Raw genomic sequence first — 21341 nt, 5'->3', positions numbered from 1 at the left:
TATAATAAAAAATGTTATTGTGATTGTCTTTAAACAAATGTACTTACTGTAAGTCGCTTTGGACAAAAGCGTCAGCTTTAAATTTAAATGTAAATTGTAAAAATCAATATTCCAATCAACAAATAATAGCCAAGTTGCACATTGTCTTGCATGTCTTGTGTGCTTACCTTGTCATTTGACATTGTTCACAAAAGCATGACTTTATTCTATTGTGTGTTGAGGGGTTGCATTTGTTTTGGTCTGACATGCTGGTGCTCTATTGCCATATTGTGTCATATATAGAACATTTAAAGCATGATTAAATATTATAAGATCTGCTAAGTAGTGTGTTATTAGTGTTTTTCAAATCTTGGTCCTTGGCCCTTAACTGAACCCCACGTACCGTGACTGCAAAGGTGACAACTGCCAGAGAACCAGGCTGAAGATTTGTTATTTCATGAGGTAAGGACCCTCATATACGTTCATCTATCGCAACACATTAACACCTTTTACTCTGGATTTCACAGCCTCTGGTAAATCTGAACCCAACACCTTAGATAAGCCATGGCTACTTTGACCTCACTTCACCCGTTCAGAACGGGCCATTACTTGGCTGCCAGTATTGCTGCTTGCACCATTGTTGGGGGGGCATGCCCATTATGAGCATGTGGCTGATGGAAATAGAATCGTAGAACAGACATTAAACCGTTTCCTATGAAAAAGAAGAAGAAGAAAATGGCAATTGTTGTTTGTTATGGTGACGATACGCCAGTGAGACTGTTTTTTTTTCTCTGCCGCTAAGATGGCAGCAGAGGTAGTCATAGATTGATGTCTGTTCAGGCCAATTCAGTTTCATTACTGCTTACCTATAATAGGGATAACACACATGGTTGAACAACATACACACACACAAAGACGCCAACACTGTTGTATTACACATTAAGCTGGTACGAGCGAGCATGCAATTTGCTGTAAGTCAGCTTGTACAGAAGTTAGCCCGCCTGGTTTACTTTGTATGAATGTGGCCCTCTTCAACCGCAACCGGTTGCAATGGGAATACTGCCTGCTCTGACCATTCTGCTACGCTGATTTCAAATAGGATCCCTTCTACTCATGCCCATTTGGAGAGCGCCAATTGTTTGGCATGCTGCTTGCACTGATGTCAAGAACTGCTCATTACCCATTATATCTAGGGAAGCATCAATCATCCAGTGTGTCAGCAGTCGTCAATGAGCTGCAATGTTGTGAAATAATCAAGGCAGACTGGAACAATTCTGTTTTTGTTTATTATTATTTTTTTAGTGAATGGTTTATCTGAGTTTGCTCAGGTATTTTTATTTTCCTGGAACACGGTGCAGGTTTAGGTGACGTAGACATGGATGTCTCAGGTCTGGATGGGATGCTGAGAGGCAGGTCGTGCAGGAGGCTGAGACTAGGCAGGTTGTGCAGGTGGTGCCTCAAACGCTATCGAAGGAGCAGATGTAATCGTTACAAACATAGTATCCAATACACACAGAAACTAAATAAAAATGCCCCCATGTTTGTTCCATTTTTTGATGAGGAATTTTACGATTATTTAACTATATAACAAACTCTTTAATTAATTAACCCCAGTGGCTTGGGTGGGCATATAAATGAAATATAATATAAAAGAATGTATACCTACATAAAGCCAATTTGCTATTGCACAACAGTATTGTAACAGACCATACATATTTTAATTATGTACAGAGATCTTAGCATTGTCTATGCTGTCTTTGTTGCACTCTCTCTTCAATTGTTGATACTTCTTCAATTTCTGGTGGACCTGAACCGGTTATACTCGCCTGTGCCCTAGCTTTTCCTTAGTTTGCCACTTTATGTGCTTTTTAGCACTTTCTTTTTGTCTTTGCAAGATCCCTGTTAGACACATGCGGGCCAATTCATTGCTCTTTTAGAACCACGATAATTATGCTGGAGGGCGGAGTATTTGCAATGGAAGGATTGATAAACAGTATACGTAAAATGAGGAAGCACAGCGTGCGCTGTTTGCAACTCACAATAACAAACACAGTGTTAACTTGTGTCTAGTCTTAGTAAATCTACCACTCTGTGTCTCTATGAATGTCAGTCCAGTGATTGACTGGTATCCAGTCCAGGGTGTACCGTGCCTTTGCACATTGCCAGATTGGATTGTCTCCAGCCCCCGTGCATTCATGCGTATGTCATGTATGTGCGTAGCCAAAGATACCTTGCTCTTTCGCTTTCAAATGTCACTCTTTATTCACTGCGGTTATTTACCCAGTTTTGAAAGTCAGTTTTCACTGTCAGAGGTCACAGTTAGATTTGGTCCTCACAATGTATGTATTTGTTAAATTTGACAATGAACATTAGCTTTTGTCTTGACCTCAATACAAACCTTTGACTTACTTTGTGTTTTAAGGGACAACACTGCTCTAGAATCAGGTCACAAAGGGTATGGAGATCCCACACTATGGGCCCTAGTTTCGTAGACCGGGCGCAGTCAGCGCGCAGCACGTGCGACACGCCGACAGGGTGTGTCTGCCTGGACTTTGCAAGTTTCGTGCACCGCGCAGGCTCGCGCAGGCACTCTTCCCGTCACTCCCACCCGCGCAAGTGGGAAAGAGGGAGGAGAAGAAGGCGTGAGTGGGAGACGAGGAGAAGACAAGGCCTGGACTGGGATTAACACAGCCGATTCAGATTTTCACCAATCAAATGAGCTCCTCTCCTCACCTTTAATGCGTTAGGGGAGGTTCAGTGCAAGTTCCGTCACTTGACAATCAATGACAGAAGCAGCGCCGCCTCTCCCACCACGCTCATCACGCGCTGTGCGTGAGTATAGTCATAATAATTATAATGCCGATATTATATCACTATAGAAATTGTAAGCACATTTTAGGCATGTCTATCACAAAGCAGGGTCAGGGCGCACAGCAGTAGACATATTAGCAAGCCGGCCGGGCCATTCATCATCATCACCGTCTTCATCATCTGCGCTCCACAGCTGCACCGGATTCCCCGTCCAACACCAGAACGGCGGGACGCCAGGACCTCGCGTGCTGCTCAGACCAGCTGCAGCCCCAACTCTGGTTCCAGCTCGCGGCAAAGTTGCGCGTCTCTCCACGGACAACAGGCTGCCGAGGCGCGAGACCTCAGACCAGGCACGAGCTGCTGTATTTTTTAAAGATTTTTTTAAACGCATTTTATTAGCAGTCGATAGATATGAAAAACAGGAGAGAGAGAGGGAGATGTTTTGGTCCGAGAGGCTGAGTTTCCGTTACGCGTGCCTTTGATCTGACGTCAGATGTGACGGGACAATCTATATAGATATAAATTCACGTGTTGATTCAATTAGTTGCATTAAATAGTGTTTGTTGTGATTATTTATTGCATTTAAATGTGCCTGAAACTGTGGAAACCTGCCTGGGAGGTCTTGGTGACGTGTGCGCTCTGCGCGCCGGTCAGCCAAACTGCCACTCCCAGCTGTAATTCGCCTTGAATGAATGGACTTTATTTGCGCCTTGCACCTTACGCCAAGAGTAGACCAGGTTGGAGCTGGCGGGCTTTCGGCGAAGTCTCGGCGAGGCTTTTTGCCGCGAAAGTTTCGCTGCACCAAGCTGAATCTGTGACGCCTCCCCCTGCTGCGCCGCCACACCCATCTTGGCGCAGGCGATCCACCAAACTGCCAAACTGACCGTGCGCAAGGCTGCGCGGGTCGAAACTTGCATTACTCCGGCTCTGCCACCCTGCGCCACCATGCGCTGCGCCACGAAACTAGGGCCCCAAATGTTGTAAATATGACAAGTTCCTGCACCCCAGACAGCGACATCACATGTGTGTCGCATGTCACAAGGTCACATGGGTCATTATGTGGTTCAGTGGAAAGTTCTTTCAGGCTAAAATTAGATGGCAGAGGTTCATCATGTCACCATCTTATTAATGTCTGAAATCTCTATGTGTGTTTCCAGGTTCTGGATTGTGACATTCCCTGCAGAGTTCAACCTGGACTTGGGTCTGGTCCAGATAACAGAGGAGTTCAGAAATGTGGCTGCTCAACTCTCTTGTGAGGAGCATATTAAGCTGCTCGACATCTCCACCATGTAAGACAGCATACAGTTAGGCGTGTAGGAACTATTGACCCTAGATGTGTTGTATTGATTGTGCCATTAATTAATTTCATCATATCCATCACTTTAAGCCAACTATTTCAACCATTCGCCCATGACTTTGAGTTAACTATTCCAACTATTTACCCATCACATTAGGAAAACTGTATTCACATGACATTCAGTTTGATTTTCAATGAAAAACAAGCATAAAGTAACATAATGTTATTACAATTTGCGCTGACTTCTCCCTTTCTAGATGGAACAGCCTGTCTGTTAACATGAGTTTAGTCAAAAGTTCGGCTTAATATTGGGCTTGTTAATGAAAGAGTCCTCCAAGAATTGATGCAAACAAACAAAAATGTTTGTGTATGGCTGTTTTTGATCTGAAAAAGGGGAACTGGATCCATTATTGTCTGGTGCTTTCAGTTTTAGGAATGGCAAATAAAATCAATTTTCCAACGCAACCAAAATAGACTTCCTGGAAGACATTCCGAGACAGACTGAGCGGCCAGTTGAGCATCAATGGGTTAAGCTCCGGGCAAAGGACTTTGTGGGCGTGCTTTTCCTAGAGTAGTAAAGACTAAAATACTACATAGACATTTTGCAAACTACCAAAGACCATAAAGAAACATATTGGATATTCTGTTGATTTGTAGTCTGTTAGTTACAAATTGGTTATAATTCATAAATTCATGTAATTTTTTTGACAATTGATTGTGCTCATTGTTTGTAAATTGTTCTACTTGCAGTCCATCGTATGACTGGATGCGTAAATTGACCCAACGTAAGAAGCAGGCTAAGAAAGGCAAAGCCTCATTGCTGTTTGACCACCTGGAGCCTATGGAGTTGGCGGAGCATCTTACCTTCCTGGAGTTCAAGTCCATACGGAGGATATCGGTATATCTACAAACAGCAATGATTTTTTTTTTTTTTTCCACGTTAGCACAACGTCTCAAGAGTCAGCAACTACTGATTATAATAAACATGAATTACCTTAAAAATCTGAGGAAAGAACAACAAAGCACTGCAGAGCAAGAGGCCATTAATATGTTTAAAAATCTTACTGAACTCCAGTCAGTAGTAATAAATCAGACAACCATGTTGTTTGTTTTGCCAAAGTGGATGTTCATATAGGGACTAACCTCCTTCACTTCACCCAGCAACTGGGAAGCAAGATGCAGCAATGGAACTTGGGTCTTGAGGAGACCAAGTGCTGCCAAAACTTTTTCCATCTGTTTTTACAAGTGAGTATTTGCCAGTAAAATATCCTGGCAAAACATATAAAAGTATTGCAGATAAAATATAATAATTTTAAAGAACTTAAAGATTAGGCACTGTGGCACTGGGCATCTGAAATGCCCAAGAAGACTGACACTCTTCAGAGGACCATGTGGACCATGCCTTGATCTAGGGACTCCTGCACTGGTCCAGTGAAGGCTTATAGACTTCAGGAGACCCAGGATCAGGACAAAGAGGCAGGAAAATGATCCAGAGGCTAGTCAATTGGAAGGCAGGCCAGAGGCGTACGATAGGCAACTAGGAGACAGGTCAGAGGCTAACAAACCCAAGGCTACCCGACTGGGGGCAGACCAGAGGCTAACAAACCCAGGGCTAGCCAGTTGGGAGGCAGGCCAGAGGCTAACAAACCCAGTGCTAGCAGACTGGGGCAGACCAGAGGCTAACAAACCCACATTTCTGGCTGTTGTTGCCATAGTTTGTGTCAGGACTGTTGACCAGAACTCAGGCGCAGACCAGAGGTTACGTTTAAACAGAGTGGTTTTATTGATGTGCAAAAAGAGAATGTGATTGTGAGAGGCCGGAGATTCAGCTGAGTCAAAGTGGGTATGAGGTCCGGGTTCCAGTTAAGGTTGTAATTCATGTTCAGATGGCTGAAAATCAAGAAATGGCATAACATACAAAAGCAAGTGGGAAAGAGGGAGGAGAGAAGGCGTGAGTGGGAGACGAGGAGGAGAGAAGGTGTCGAGTGGGATTAACACAGCCGATTCAGAATCACCAATCAAATGAGCTCCTCTCCTCACCTTTAATGCGCCAAGGCGAGGTGCAGTGCAAGTTTCGTCACTTGACAACCCAATGACAGAAGCAGCGCCGCCTCTCCCACCACGCGCATCACGCGCGTGGTGGGAGAGGTCATAGTCATAATACTTATAATGCCGATATTATATCACTATAGACATTGTAGGCACATTTTAGGCATGTCTATCACAAAACAGGGTCAGGGCCAAACTTTTCCCAGGACGAAGCTGTGTTAATTCAGTCAGGCTGAGTTTCCGTGACGCGTGCCATCCGCCATTGATCTAACGTCAGATGTGACGGGACAATCTATATAGATATAAATTCACGTGTTGATTAAATTAGTTGCATTAAATAGTGCTTGTTGTGATTATTTATTGCATTTAAATGTGCCTGGAACTGTGGAAACCTGCCTGTGAGGTCTTGGTGACGTGTGCATACTGCGCGCCGGTCAGCCAAACTGCCACTCCGCCAGCTGTAATTCGCCTTGCGCCAAGAGTAGACCAGGTTGGAGCTGGCGGGCTTTCGGCGCAGTCTCGGCGAGGCTTTTTGCCACGAAACTTCCATTGCGCCAAGCTGAATCTGTAACGCCTCCCCCTGCTGCGCCGCCACACCCATCTTGGCGCAGGCGATCCACCAAACTGACCAGGCTGCGCTGGTCGAAACTTGCATTGTGCCGGCTCCGCCACCCTGCGCTGCACCACGAAACTAGGGCCCAAAGTGTTAACAGGTGAGCAGGTGAATGAAACAGTTAGGTGACTTGGCCAAGTGGGTTAGTCTTCTAGTGGATGATGGAGAGTGGCAATACGATGGCAGAGCAGAGCTTTGATGTGAAGCTAGCTAGCCTCTGGGTGAACTGCCTTGTTTCCACTTGCCAGGTGGTTGATTGGTAACAATGCTATCAAGCGTTCAAAGTTTCCGGGCATTAGTAGGATTGTGATAAAACCAGGAACCAATTAAATGAATGTTTTTATGTGTCAATGAGCGCTTGTGCTTGTAAAGAGAACCAAACCAAAACATTTTCATTCCCAACTCGTCATTTACCTACAATCTTTTTCACGTTCCTCCGTGTCACTTTCTATGACGCTCCACTACAGTCGCAGCAAACACGGGTTCACATTGTGAATAGTTGTGTAACAAAACCACATTGCTAGGGTTACAAAAAAAACACATAGTTTGGCTAAAAATGACTTTGTCTCTAAAGTGTAGATGAACATAATGGGACATATTGCAAAACAAACATCCCATAATTTATGGCAAGGATATTTTTATAGCACCTCAACAACGCATTCAATGTGCTTTTATGGGTTTCTTTAGTGAAAGTGAAACATAACATTGTTAACACTAAGCTGTAAAATTGACCTTGAATTATGAAGCTAACTTTGTTAACAGCTTCACACCAGAATCCAAATGGATCCAGATCCAGTAAGGTTGGTCCACAGTCCAAATATGGTCACTTCCTTCACTGGTTGCAAAAATTTGAAATCCAAAATGGCGACGGCCAAAATGCCAAACTGGAGGCTTCAAAACTGTAGTCCACAAACCAGTGGATGGCGTCATGATGACTCTGTTCATTTCTTATATACAATCAAAGGCCCATCCACCAAATAGGTGGGTTTTTAAGTCACTATACAATGTCATCACAATTTGCCTGATAATGACTCAAGTGGGTTGACATTATAAACACTTGAAAGCCTGGTGCGTCTCAAGCTACAAGCTGCTGTGTGTGTTGGTATCAGACACCTGGGGATCGTATCAAAGCGTCAGTATCTGAAGAGTTTGGAGTGTTCAGTTCACATAACTACTCCCACTTTCCCTATACATATAACTCTAACAAAACAATCATTCATTGTCTGATTGTCTCTGTGTATGACTCGTGGAACTTCCTCTCCCATCACCTTTCCAGTTGTACATAAGAAACATCAAAAAGTCATTGGCAGATTGCCATGAATTTGACATCAATTCTTCCCACAGGATGAATCATTTCGTTTTGGAAATTCCATGAACTTTCCTCAACCACCATTGTCAGATCAAAATATTAAATATTTTAAACCACTAAGAAATCAAATGTCGCTATGTTTATTCAGGTTTTTTTCCGTTGTTCACTGCAATGATCATTACAGGCTTTAGCAGCCCAGGAACCCTGAGGCTACTGATTGAAAATTGACAGCTGGATATCTGATCTGAAATATTTGTCTCTAGTTCACAGATTACCAGAGCTATGTGATCCACGGCTGCCTGGTGGACAACCCAACTCTGGAGCGCTCCATTGCTCTCTTCAATGGAGTCTCGCAGTGGGTTCAGCTCATGGTCCTCAGCAAGTTGACACCTCAGACCCGCGCAGAGGTTATTTCCAAATACATCTATGTGGCTCAGGTAAGGCTGCAGTCCCCTATAAACCATTTGCAGTTTTCAAGGGTTTTGTTGTCCACAAAACATGAACATTTTGTCATCAGATGTGTTCGTCCACCCGTTGTTCCTCTACAGTCCAAATATGGTCATTTCCCTTCACTGTTTGACGTCAGGATGACTACATCCCCTTATTATATACAGTCTGCGGTTAAAATACTAGATAAATAACTAATACAAAACTAGATGTTTGTTCTGTTTGGGTAAATAAAACAACAGCAATAACACTGGGTCAAACCAACCCCTTTGTATTGCTTGCTTTTCTACACAAATGGCCAAATTGCCCAAATGCTACTAGTAAATTAACTTTACTTAATTCCATTCTATTACTGCAAATGGTAGAACCATCAGCTTAACTTAATTGTCATAGTCACATTCAGTTAATGAAGTCTACGATAAGTTTTGTTTTTAAAATGTATTTTATTATTACAACAGGTGTTGTGGAATGCCTCCACAAGAAACACATTTCACTCTTGAATCTAACTGGGGCCTATTCTAATAGAACAGAACAGACACAGAATATGTTTGATTGTATAGTCATTAAAGTGGCAAAAGTAACATTTTCGACATGTTGCTCTCTGTCATCAGAAACTTCTGCAGCTACAGAACTTCAACACTCTGATGGCGATGGTGGGCGGGCTCAGCCACAGCTCCATTTCTCGACTCAAGGAGACTCATTCTTATCTGGCTCCAGAAGTTGTGAAGGTCAGTCTGTTATATCCTTGAATGTATTTTTAAATCTGTTTTGTTGGGGATAACGCTTGCTGTTGACATACTACATTTCCAATGAGTCCACAGAAGTCTGTGTAGGGAGGAGGTCTGGGTGGTAGACAGCGCAAATTACACAGGTCTTTCACCAGGAGACTGATGTTAGTGTCCTGTTAGAACCAAGTAGTTGTGTTGCATTTTGTTTTGCCAAACCATGATGTTTTTTTTACTAAACTAACCAAGTAGTTTGGTTGTCTAAAGCTAACTATGTAGTTTTCTTCTTTAACCACATGATTAGTAACGTTTAAACCTGTTTAAATCTGCAACCATCTGGTCTTGAAAAAATGTTTCCCTGGAAACTAATGAGAGTGTAGTTGTATGGGGACCTAATTTTGTAGGAGACTGGCCTGCATATGTGGAATAAAATGATATAAAGGCATGTTATCAATAAGGTAACGACCTTCACAGTTGATTGCTAAATTATTTGCAGTTCTTCAAATGGCCAAGAAGCTGGCAGAAGTTGGTGGAAAAGTCCTCAAACATTTCTAAAAGTACAAATCAATTGATCATTTGAGAAAACTCTCGCCACACCACTTACTTTATGATTTGGTGATTATGCTAACTGAAACGCTCCCTCCCCAGATCTGGAGCGAGATGACAGAGCTGGTCTCTTCCAACAATAACTACTCCTGCTACCGAAAGGCCTTCAGTGAATGTCAGGGCTTTAAAACCCCCATCCTGGGTGTGCACCTTAAGGACCTGATCGCGGTGCATGTTGTCTTCCCTGACTGGATTCATGACAGTAATAAGGTGAACCTAGTGAAGATGCATCAACTCTACATGACCTTCAATGAGTTGGTGTCATTGCAGAGTGCAGTGGCCCAAGTGGAGCCCAACATGGACCTCATCTACCTGTTAACGGTGAGGGATTACATACAATATAGTATTTTAAAGATTATGTAACAGGTTGGTCTGGAGGTCAGAAGTGTTGCTGGCCCAGTAAGTGTGCACATGAAAGGAATTCTGTCTAAAAGGAAAGCTGTTTCCTTTCTGTCTATTTCATTCATCAAATGTACCTGTTATTTCTCTCTGTATCTGTGGGAAGACAAAACAGGTTATCATTTTTAAAGACAGAATGCTGTTTTCATAATATTCCTTATTCTGTACTGTACATGGCTGGGAATTTAGATTAAAATAGCAAAAATCTGAGTTAAAGCATGGAGAAAATGTATCTATGTACGTATGTCTTACATCCCATTACTCATCAGGACCGTGTAGGTGTGATTTGATTAATGCTACCTCTATTCTAAAAAAAAAAGTTTTTGTTCTATTCTCTTTACATCCCAACAGCATTCAATAAATGAAATGCCCTGACAAAAAAACAGAAAAAAACACAGAAAAAACATCCCACTCACTGTGATCAGATTGTGATTCATCTTTTCTTTTGTCATTATATCCCAACCCGTTGTGTTTTCAGCTCTCTTTAGACCTTTACTACACTGAAGATGAGATTTATGAGCTGTCACTGATAAGGGAACCACGTAATCCCAAATCATTGGTAGGTTTCAACTGAAATAGTTTGTATTTGGTGTTCAGGTGTGCACAGTTTTAACAGAATTGATACACATGCTAAAAATGTAACGACCCTTTTGCACTGTACCATGATGCTTACAAATATTTTTTACTTTAAATTACTTTTTTCCTGTTTTATGTGTTATTTTTTTTGCTCCTATAGATCTGCAATATATATATATTTTTTTAATAAGTCTTGTCTACATGGGTGTGTCCTTTCTCACAGCCTACCTCTCCAACAACTCCCAACAAGCCACTGGTCCCACTGGACTGGGCCTCAGGTGTTACCTCCAAACCAGACCCTTCTGTGGTCAATAAACACATCAGGAAGGTGGTGGATGTGAGTAGACAACACAACCTTTCATACGACGCCTACAGAATGCAGAAAACAGCTACTTGTTGGACAGATGTGTGATGTGTGTGTTTGCTTTTTGTTTCTTGTCATTGTGAAGTCCGTGTTCAGGAATTATGACCATGACCATGATGGCTATATTTCTCAAGAGGACTTTGAGAGCATCGCTGCTAATTTTCCCTTCCTGGACTCCTTCTGTGTTTTGGACAAAGATCAGTGAGTTTAGATGTTCAAATAATTAAGAACAGTAAGTGCATTTTCGAGAAAAACCTGGTCACATCGTGACGATGTAGTTTTACTACATTTCCCATCCTCTGGGTAGCTACTTTTAAAATCATACTCACCTTTCATCCTCCTAAAAATGACATTCCAACACAATGAAACTGCATTGTGAATTACATTTTGAGGGAAACGTATCTTCGGTCTGGATGGGGGACGGGTCCAAAACAGGGCTTTCCTGACTGATGTTAGTGTCCACAGTGTCAGAATGTTTTAAGCCAAATAATGATGTTTTTCAAAACATAACTATGTCGTTTTGTAACCCAAACTCATGATGTAGTTTCATAGCGGTTTTTTTTTTTTTGGCATTGGTCGTTAGCCTCATGTTTCAAACTGTTTCAAACTGCTAAGTAGGTCTACTAGCAGTTGTTTCCCTGGAAACATAATTGAGTGTGTCGTTTAGTTGTATGGGAACGTACATTTGTAGGAGTTGAGCAGTTCCAACTGTAACTGTAAGCTGTAAGCTAGAGTAGCTCACTAGCTACAGCAAAAGTCTGTTTTTTACTTGTAATGGGAATTTTGGATGTTTGTACTTTATAATCAGAATATTTGTCAGGCCAGACGTCGATCCGCATCTCCTCATCTGACTGTTATGCTATGACGAAAATGAATGCCTGTTTGTAGATGATATGAACATGAGTGCCACATTGACATAAGATAATTTCAGGACTATGACGCCTGTGTTCTGTAGATCTTGACCTTGCCTGTACATCTTGTCTTTGTAAGATAGGACATGATCCGTCCTTTGGTTCCTCCTCCTTAAAAGGGAGACTGTTGTTGGACTCAGGGTCGTTCCTGCTGATTCTGAACCTTTGCATCAGAAGGCAGGGGTGACCAGTCCCTCCTCTGCAGATGAGAATACTTAGTGGAATAAACCTCGGAGAAAAAGCTGATCCTGGTTGTTGATCTTTATTGGGCAGATTCATTTTTCCACAACATACTGTAAACTGTTTATAGTTCAGATGAGCAAAGTAGCTCATCAAAGTAGTAAATTCCCCAAATCTGTAAATGATTGTACAATTTGTAAAGTAATTCGACTTGAAATTATTTAATATTTTTAAAACTGAAAGGAACTGTCATTTCTTAATCCTTCTAGTTTTCCCTTTTTTTATTTGAAATATTGTGTTGTTTTCTACAACATATACTCAGCCTGCACATTCTCAAGTACTCACAAGTACTTGAGAATGAGCAATGGGGCGGTGGGGATTGAGGGATTATTTGACCCGATGCTGCAACTGTTCACCAGCACATTCTTTTTCTGTAACCAGTGTAGAGTTTAAAAATTACAGAATTAGCAAGGTTGTAAACAGCCAGCTGTCCACTCGTTAGCTAGTGTTAATTCCTCTGCTTTAATGTTGCACTTTTTACAGAAAACGATCTGAACAAAGTTGTCTGTCATCTGACAATATCAGTGTTGTTTCCTACTGTGTGATCAGAGTGTGGATGAAGCATTCAGTTGTTAAATGTTCCTCTTGTAGTCGCTCTCTGCTTAGTAGTTGCTACAGGAAAACCTCTGTGGCAATGGTACACATGAAAATGGCCGCCACTCTGACCATCCTGCTACTTTTACTACTACTATTTACTCACTACTATTATTTTATTTTGATAGTTGATGCAATTTGTTTTATTGCCTTTTTTGAACTCATGTTCAATCATCAAGTGTGAGAACGACTGTGAGGGGGAATGTTGTGGAGTGCACAGTCCTTTCCTATAATTCTGTCATTTTTAGTTTTGACTGCAACACCTGTAAAAGTATCCGCTGTCTCATTCGGCTCATCCTCCTTTTTTTCTTCTACCTTCCTGCTTCTCTTTCTCTCAGAGATGGATTGATCAGCAAAGATGAGATGATAGCGTATTTCCTCCGGGCTAACCCACTGCTCCAGTGTCAGATGGGACCAGGTTTCATGCACACCTTCCAGGAGATGACATACCTGAAGCCCACCTTCTGTGAACATTGTGCTGGATTTGTGTGTATCTCTAAGATTCTGTCACTGCACTTTTCATGCCTTCTTTACTTTCCTAGTAGAAATGGAAATTAGCAAACATTGCAATTGAACTGACCAGTCAAATTCCCCAAATACTGTTGAGCATGGCACATTCAGGACTCAGGAGCATACTGTATCTTACCTTTTTGCACAGATACAGATGTTACAGATGCAACAGGCAAACATATCGTAACAGAAATTGTTGCTTTGCCTTGGTACACACCTCAATGCTTTTATTTTCTAATATTTCTTTGTCATTTCTGTACCCACCTCCACTCTTCCCTCCACGTCTGGACCTGCAGCTCTGGGGAATCATTAAACAGGGCTACAAGTGCAAAGGTATTATTTCATTGCATTCTTCCGTAAAAACCATTCAAAAATGAACAACAATGAACATTCAGCATTTACTGTAATGTAACTGGTTATAGTTCCAATGAGTCTGCGGAAGTCCTTGAAGGGAGGAGATCTGGGAGGTGGAGGGGTCAAAAACGTTCACCAAGAGACTGATGTTAGTGTCCCATTAAAAGCAAGTAGTTTGGTTGCTTCAACCTAAGTCTAGTAATTGGCCAAAATATCCCTTTAGGAGAGATATTTTGGAATCTTACCTCCTCCAATTGGATATCATTTTCAAAGCACAGGGAAGATGATGGCTCATGTTTGGCCTTGATGTAATGTGTGGCAAACATTAATTTGATCTGTTACAACCACAAAGGGATTGACCAATAGGAAATGTGCTAGTCTAGAGTGGATGTTTATGCTCAGCACCTGTCCTGCAGACTCTGCTGTGAAACACAACAAGAAAACAACAAAAGCAATTGTGATATTTTTAAGGCCTTTGCACGCCGAGTCCGTTTTAACTTCCGAAATCGTCACACGTTAAAAACATAAATACAACCTCACATTGTGTCAATCTCGTTTGTCCACCAACCTCCGTTTCTACATTTTTCGCTTCAGTCAAAAAGTATTTTGAGAGTTGTTTGACCACTCAGAGCCGCCGTAGAGCTCCAAACATCCAAAAGCTCATCCACCTCGTCGCTCAAAGCAAAACACCTTATGACAAACAGTCTAGAAGACTATAAAGTTGCAAGATGAAGGACAGATTGTGGCAGAATCGCTGAGCAGTTTAGGATGGGGGGACGTACTGCAGCTGCTGTTCAGGGTCAGGTGCTCTTCTCTTTGATGTTCGGTTGCAGTAGTGTAGCAAACTGGAGCACCGACACCCTGAAGTCCACCTGGAACCAATGGGAGAGTTGATCTTCCCCCTTCTTTTACTACATTTTCGTCCGTGGGATATATATGTAAAAAAAAAAAATGCATCGGACTCAGTATGGAAGGGTGCTTAATCAGTTTTATCGGTCTGTTAAACAAAACTCATGCAAATAAATCGGTCTCAGTGTGCAAAGGCCTTCTAGAGTAACTTAACCCTGGTCTTCTGGCCTAAGTGCCTCTAGATACGCCCGATACATCTATTGTTTCCATACCCAGTGTACCATTACAATACATGTATACCATGTATAAACTCCATATCTGCCAATAGCAAAATAAATTGTAAAAACTGGTTTCCAACCAGTAGAGGGCAGTTGCTGTGTATATCCATCCATCCATCCATTTTCTACCGCTTATCCTGTATTCAGGGTCACGGGGCGGGGGGCTGGAGCCGATCCCAGCTGTCATTGGGCGAAGGCAGGGTACACCCTGGACAGGACGCCAGTCTATCACAGGGCCGACATGTAGAGACAAACAACCATTCACGCTCACATTCACACCTATGGGCAATTTAGAGTTGCTATGTATATTTATAACACAATTTGTAGAATTCAAATACATTTCATGTAAATGTCAAGATCTGGACCTGAATCAATCAACAACACGACTAAATACCCAGATGTATTGGTTTTCAGCTGAAACAAGTGGCTTGGGACTTTCTAGGTTTTTTCCAACTGCAGCAGTCTTTCTCTGCCCAAATAGTTGTTCAGGCTCATCAAGAAAATAACTTTGCACAAACTATTTAAACTTACAGTACTTGACTGCATAAATATTGGGCCAGTAAGCTAGAGAATGATGTGAGAATGTGGTGGTGTGCATTATAATATGGACTTCTCAGTTTGAAAGATGAATGACAATGAAAAGACTTTTAAATACTACGTAACGCGTCTGTCTTGAAGTTGAGAACACATTTGAATGTAAACTGACGTGTCGATCTTTACTTTGCAGACTGTGGCGTTAACTGTCATAAACAATGTCGGGAGCTGCTGGTTCTGGCCTGTAGGAAGCTGATCCGCTCCAGCTCTCTCGGCAACGTTTCTCAAGCCAGACTGACCCACAGCTCATTGCCCAGTAGCCCAGCACTTCCCACCTGTAAAGGTCATTTTCAGCTACAGACATTTAATGAACACGTGACACATTAGCATCGGAAAAAATGTATTAATCAAGAGCAAACCATTCTTACAAAGGCTTTGTGTGATGCTGTATATACTGTATATATATATATATAAACAGATATTTGCAAATGTGTAGAGTGCAAAAAGATGCAGTAATAGATCTGAAATACTTTATATAATTGAACGGTGTATGAATATTAGCTGGTCATGGTGGGGACAGAGGAAGAAGCTGTTCCTGTGTCTGGTGGTTTTGGTGAACAGTGCTCTGTAGCGCCTAACAGAGGGGAGGAGTTGGAGGAGGTGATGTGCAGGGTGGGAGGGGTCTGCAGTGATCTTTCCTGCCCGATGAGTTTTTCTGCATCACCGAGGCAGCTATCCACAGCGCCATCTTGATCCAACATATGAACATCAGATACTAACATCATGTAGTCTGAACCAGGAATCACACATGAGCCTTTTAGTTAGTTTGTACATATCAGAAGTTGATGTTAGACGATGAAGAATGTGTGTTGTGATATGTGTTCATAACTTCCTGGGTTCTTTCCTTCAGATGAGGATGAGGTGTTTGAGTTCCCAGCCGTCACATCAGCAGGTCCAGCTCTGGACCCTCAGTCCATCACCCTGATGACCGGCTCAGCCCAGAGGATCTCTGTGCGCGTGCAGAGAGCTACCACTAGCCAGGCCACCCAGACTGACCCACTTTGGCCCGAACACAGCTGGGGGGCCACAGATGGGGGCTCCCACACCTTCCCCAAAATGAAATACAGGACACACAGAAAAACGTCTAAAAATAAAGGTTTTGCCCGCTGGGAAAACCCTAATGAGCAGGCGGTTTCTTCTCGGGGCAGCATGGACTCTCAGGAGAAATCAGAGCTCTCAGGAGAGCTTGTACAGAACGGGATTACACACAGAGGCAAGGTAAGGGAACAGGTGGCTGTGGATCTCTATTTGAAGGTATCATGTGTTACATTTTAACAGATGATGACATGGAATCTGTGGAGGTCGAAGTAACCTTTTCATATAATGGTTTATGATAAACTGGAAACACCAAAGTGACTATAGTCACAATGTATATAACGTGGGATGATACATTTTTTCTGGAATGACCACGTTTTTTTTAAAGAGCCTATCCTGCATGTGTTTGGACTGTGGGAGAAACCCACAGGGGGAACATTTAGACATTTAAGTTTAAAGAGAAGTATGGCTGTGTTCAAATGGTACATCCCAATTCCCTTAATTGATTGCTTCTCACTCGACACATCTTCTGCCTTTACAAAAGCTGCTCCAATGTTCTTGTTTCTCATGGGAAGTTGATCAAGTAGGAAGGGATCTCTGAGGAGACGTGGCCGAGGAGACTGATAGGATTGCCACATCCCTTTATTGGACATCTTTTATTATTGGACGCTGCAGCTGATGGGACTGATCTGATGCTACATCACTGCAGTATATTATAGATAGTATAATAACGTTTTTTAAGTGGACAAATAACAGAGCCAAATCAAGGCTCTCAAGTTTCTCAAGATGCTAATTGTTTTCAAATTCACCACATGGTTACAAATAGTGGATTTTTGTTTTGTCTTAATTATTTTTTTATTATGATAATTCATTTCAAAAGTGGCAACGTTAAACTGTATATAAGAAATCCTCCAGTCCACATCGTCAAAGTGTCCTCGGGTAAAATACTGAACCTTAAATTGCTCCCGAAGGCTGTGCCATCGGTGTGCGTTTATTTACATTTACATTTACATTTAGGTCATTTAGCAGACGCTTTTGTCCAAAGCGACTTACAATAAGTACATTTGTCAAAAGAAGGAAACAAGGAAACCACAACGAATCATTGCCGATAAAGTAAGGGCTAAAAGTAGAACAAGTGTTAGGTCCTCATCTGAGTAAACTAGTAGTTCAAGAGCAACAGTGCTACGATCAGAGTGCTATAGGTAAGGGTTTTTTTTTTTGGGGGGGGGGGGGGGGGGGGGGGGTCATGCTAGTCGAGGTGAAGTCTGAACAGGTGAGTCTTTTTCTAAATCTAATGTTTATCTGCATTAGATTAGATTAAATATGTGTAAATGCAGATCCATTCACCATGGAGGTCCATTAAGTTTGTGGACTGCATTTCACCATCTTGGTATTTGGCAGTTGCCATCTTAGTTGGCCATCACTCTCTTGGTTTTTGGCTGTCGGACTGGAGGTCTGCAGGGTGGCCAACCAGGGTTCTGGTCGTTGTGGCTGGACGTAGGCAGAGATAGCCGACTGTGGACTTCTTTGGCACTGGTCAGCAAAGTGAGCCAATGGGAAGCAGGCCCATTGAGATAGCAAACCTCAAACATTTCATAGTGCCAGTGCAAATACAAGCCTTCTTCTTCAGATCAGAGATTTATACTTACAGGCAACAAAATTAGTTAAAAGAAAAATGGGCTGGTACTGAGAGGCTGATGAGAATGAGTTGCAATTCAAAAATAGAGAGAGAGAGAGAGAGAGAGAGAGAGAGAGAGAGAGAGAGAGGCAAGGTATCTGTACATCCCTATTTGTCGAGGCTTCAAATTGCATTTAGGTTACGCCTTCTGTCATTTATCTGTCCGTTCCAAAAACAATATACAGAGAAAATGGGACATTTTTAGGGTATGTCTACAAATGGTGATTAATCGTTTATCACCCTGTGATCAATCTGATTCAAATGTTTAATCGTCTGACAGCCCTGGTTTAAATACAATAAAACCAAGATTGTTCACGAAAGGCATGCAACAACAGTGATTTAGCAGAAAATGCTATAATTCCAGATTACAACTAAAGTCTTCGCTCTTCCTCTCTAGGACAGCTGACTTGGTCATGTTAGCGAGGGCCAGTTCCAGGGGTCCAGAAAGCCCCTAACGTCTGGGACCAGGAAACTTTTCTCTCTGGGGGACATGCTGGGATGCTTGAGGCCCCCCTTCAGTGACCTGGAGTTATCATGTCCTCTATAGACTTCAGCACAAGTAGAGCTACATGTGGACGCTGTGTAGCTGCATGGAAGGACATAATGTGTGATCCCTGGGAAAGGTCATAGAGACGAAGCAGAGGAGCTCAGTGGATTCTGGACTAACCCACTGAACCACATGGAAAGACACATCCACCAGGACTCCATCCTGTGCAGCATAATCGGCTGGGGATCAGTGATTACAAAGACGTATCTTTGGTTTGAGTTTGATTCAGGATGTACAAAACATCAGCACTTGCAAGTGAGAAGAAACATTCTTAACATGTTTAACTTTGGTGTGGAATGAAATTCAGTTTAGTGGATCAAAACCAGGCAGTTACCCCAGGCTGGGTACAGTGGAACAAATGAAAAGCCTGATCTGAAGAAAGCGGCAAGCAAGTTCTCAATGGTCACTCCCAAGTTGGAATGATCAGAAGAAGCATGATGGATATATTGGACAGTGTGTAGATATTCGTATGGTGAGTTGTAAAAAAGGGAAAGTCTAAATGAAAGTGAATGTTAGTCGTATCCAAACATACAGAACGTCGACGGCGGACGATTCTGAATCCTCGGGTTCTGTGAAATGTTTTTGAGTGTTCATTATCAATGTTGTTATTTATTACCACCCTATCTGCACAACTACAGTGTAGCTGAAGGTGCTGAATTCGAAATTTAGAGCATTAATATAGCAGCAATTTTGGTATTTGCTATGTAAAGTATAGTGGAGTAACGGCGTCCTGAGCAGAGAAGGAAGTCACTGTTTGCTCTGTCAGCACCATTGGCTGCTAGCCACCGGCTCAGCTGTCTCCATGTCACGAGACATGTGGAGGCAATATATATGCTCTGAATTCTGTAGTGAGCACTTTTAAAACCTCCCATCTTAAGGGGAAAAATGACTCATTCATTAGTTTCACTGCAGATTTAATGAACCAAAAATTAAAAAAATTGACAACTTCTTGGACTTACCCGACGATTGAAATAATGTGAATCACCGTCCTTCATAACAAAATAGGAACAATGTCAGGTAGCCTATGGCAGATTTTGAATGCTAAAAGGAAAATCAAAGAAATGAAGTGAAATACAATACACCTTTTTGTTTGTATTTTCATTTGGTAGATTAATTTCTTGTATCATAATGCTGGCTCACAGGAACCTTTTTAAATGTGATGTCAGCGATGAAAGCTCTGCCCATGTTCCCGCCCCCCAAGCTGTGATTGGACAGGTGATTGTTTTTCATTTTGGCATGGATGATGCGTATCAATCTCAAAAATCGCACTATTGGCTATTAAGCTGCAGCAACACTGAAATGTTATACACCTTCTCTTTTATCTTAATGTGGCATTGAAAAACATTCAAGTTTTTTCATTTCATCTTGACAGTAGATGTTATTTTACTTACTTAATCTTGAATTCTAAAAATATCACTGAATCAAGTCCTGATCCCCCTCCAGACAAGTAAGAGAAGCAAAACATGTGTAAAGCCACTGATTGAACATTTGCATGTTGTACTGTAACACATAGTTAGGGTGCTCATGTGTTACTCTTTCCTAAATATTCCTAATAATAATCAATTATCTATTAAAAACTAGTGGTGTGTGAAGAATAAACATTACAACCTGTTGTAATGTTGTTTGTTCATGCTGTCACTCAGCATGAAACAATACCATGGGAATCATTTTTCATGGTGGACACACAAATGTCCTCATCTATGTGACCGTCTACAGCTGGAGACAGAGTTTTACAGTACAGGACTTTCAACTACTCTACTAAAGCTAACTTGTTGGTTTTGTTGCGTAAACCCAATGTTTGTTTTTCGCAGCATAATGTCTTGACAACTGACAGCAAAAAAAGTTCTGCCAAGAGACACACAAAAAATAGCCAATTGTGATTCGTTGATGTAATTTTGTGACCGTTTGAGACGCCATGAGACTGTGTTGGAGGGTTAAAGGTTGAGTAGGTGATTCTATTCAGAAACACTTACGGTCACATGACTTGAAATCCTCTTAGCATGCCGATAGCAATCAATACATTAAATGCTCTAACACAAAAACATTTAAAAAATCTCCAAACCCCGTCCAATTACAAAAAAGTCGGGCTGGAGAAAATAATTGGACGGCCTGCCTGTCTGTCAGTTCTTTACTTCCTGATTGGACTCTGCTGATCTAGAGCACTGTTGGGCATTCTGGGGGCGGGGCTTTGAACAGAGGTCTGAACGAAGGGGGAGGGGCTTTTTCATGAGATGTGTTCAAAGTCAAAGTCTGTGTGATTTTTCCAAATGAGCTACTCAACCTTTAGTGGTTGAAGTTAAGAAACTAAAAGATTTTGCTAAGGAGGGTTGAAGATGGTGATGAGGGTTAAAAACTAGCCTTAGTTGTTGGTCTGTGACAAAAGGTGAACTTCAGTCTGATGAGTTGAATGTGCTACGTGTCCGTCCAGCACCCGACCACCACATCTTCACATGAAGGACGTGGTTCGTGGTACTGATACTCACCAACACTGAAGATTTCATGTTGAAGAGTCGAGGAAATGACCACAAATACATCGACATGGAATAAAAGTGTTTTGTGGTGTCATATCACGATGA

General features: G+C 42.0%; 1 protein-coding gene across 3 annotated transcripts in view; it reads left to right on the top strand.

The window, feature by feature from the left end:
* rasgrp3 (RAS guanyl releasing protein 3 (calcium and DAG-regulated)) overlaps positions 1–21341 on the top strand; it is a 69659-nt gene extending 48318 nt beyond the window's left edge. For all 3 annotated transcript variants that reach the window (XM_084021633.1, XM_084021632.1, XM_084021634.1), the window contains exons 4-17: positions 379–441; positions 3948–4079; positions 4838–4985; positions 8322–8495; positions 9117–9233; positions 9879–10157; positions 10714–10794; positions 11035–11148; positions 11261–11376; positions 13259–13406; positions 13727–13763; positions 15639–15788; positions 16356–16723; positions 18616–21341. In XM_084021633.1, the coding sequence (XP_083877759.1) occupies positions 379–441; positions 3948–4079; positions 4838–4985; positions 8322–8495; positions 9117–9233; positions 9879–10157; positions 10714–10794; positions 11035–11148; positions 11261–11376; positions 13259–13406; positions 13727–13763; positions 15639–15788; positions 16356–16723; positions 18616–18624 (1936 nt within the window). In that variant the 3' untranslated portion in view covers positions 18625–21341. The remainder of the gene's footprint in view (positions 1–378; positions 442–3947; positions 4080–4837; positions 4986–8321; positions 8496–9116; positions 9234–9878; positions 10158–10713; positions 10795–11034; positions 11149–11260; positions 11377–13258; positions 13407–13726; positions 13764–15638; positions 15789–16355; positions 16724–18615) is intronic.

This window comes from Eutrigla gurnardus (genome assembly GCF_963514095.1).
Source record: "Eutrigla gurnardus genome assembly, chromosome: 11".
Taxonomy (NCBI): Eukaryota; Metazoa; Chordata; class Actinopteri; order Perciformes; family Triglidae; genus Eutrigla; species Eutrigla gurnardus.
This window is presented reverse-complemented; position numbering and strand designations above follow the sequence as displayed.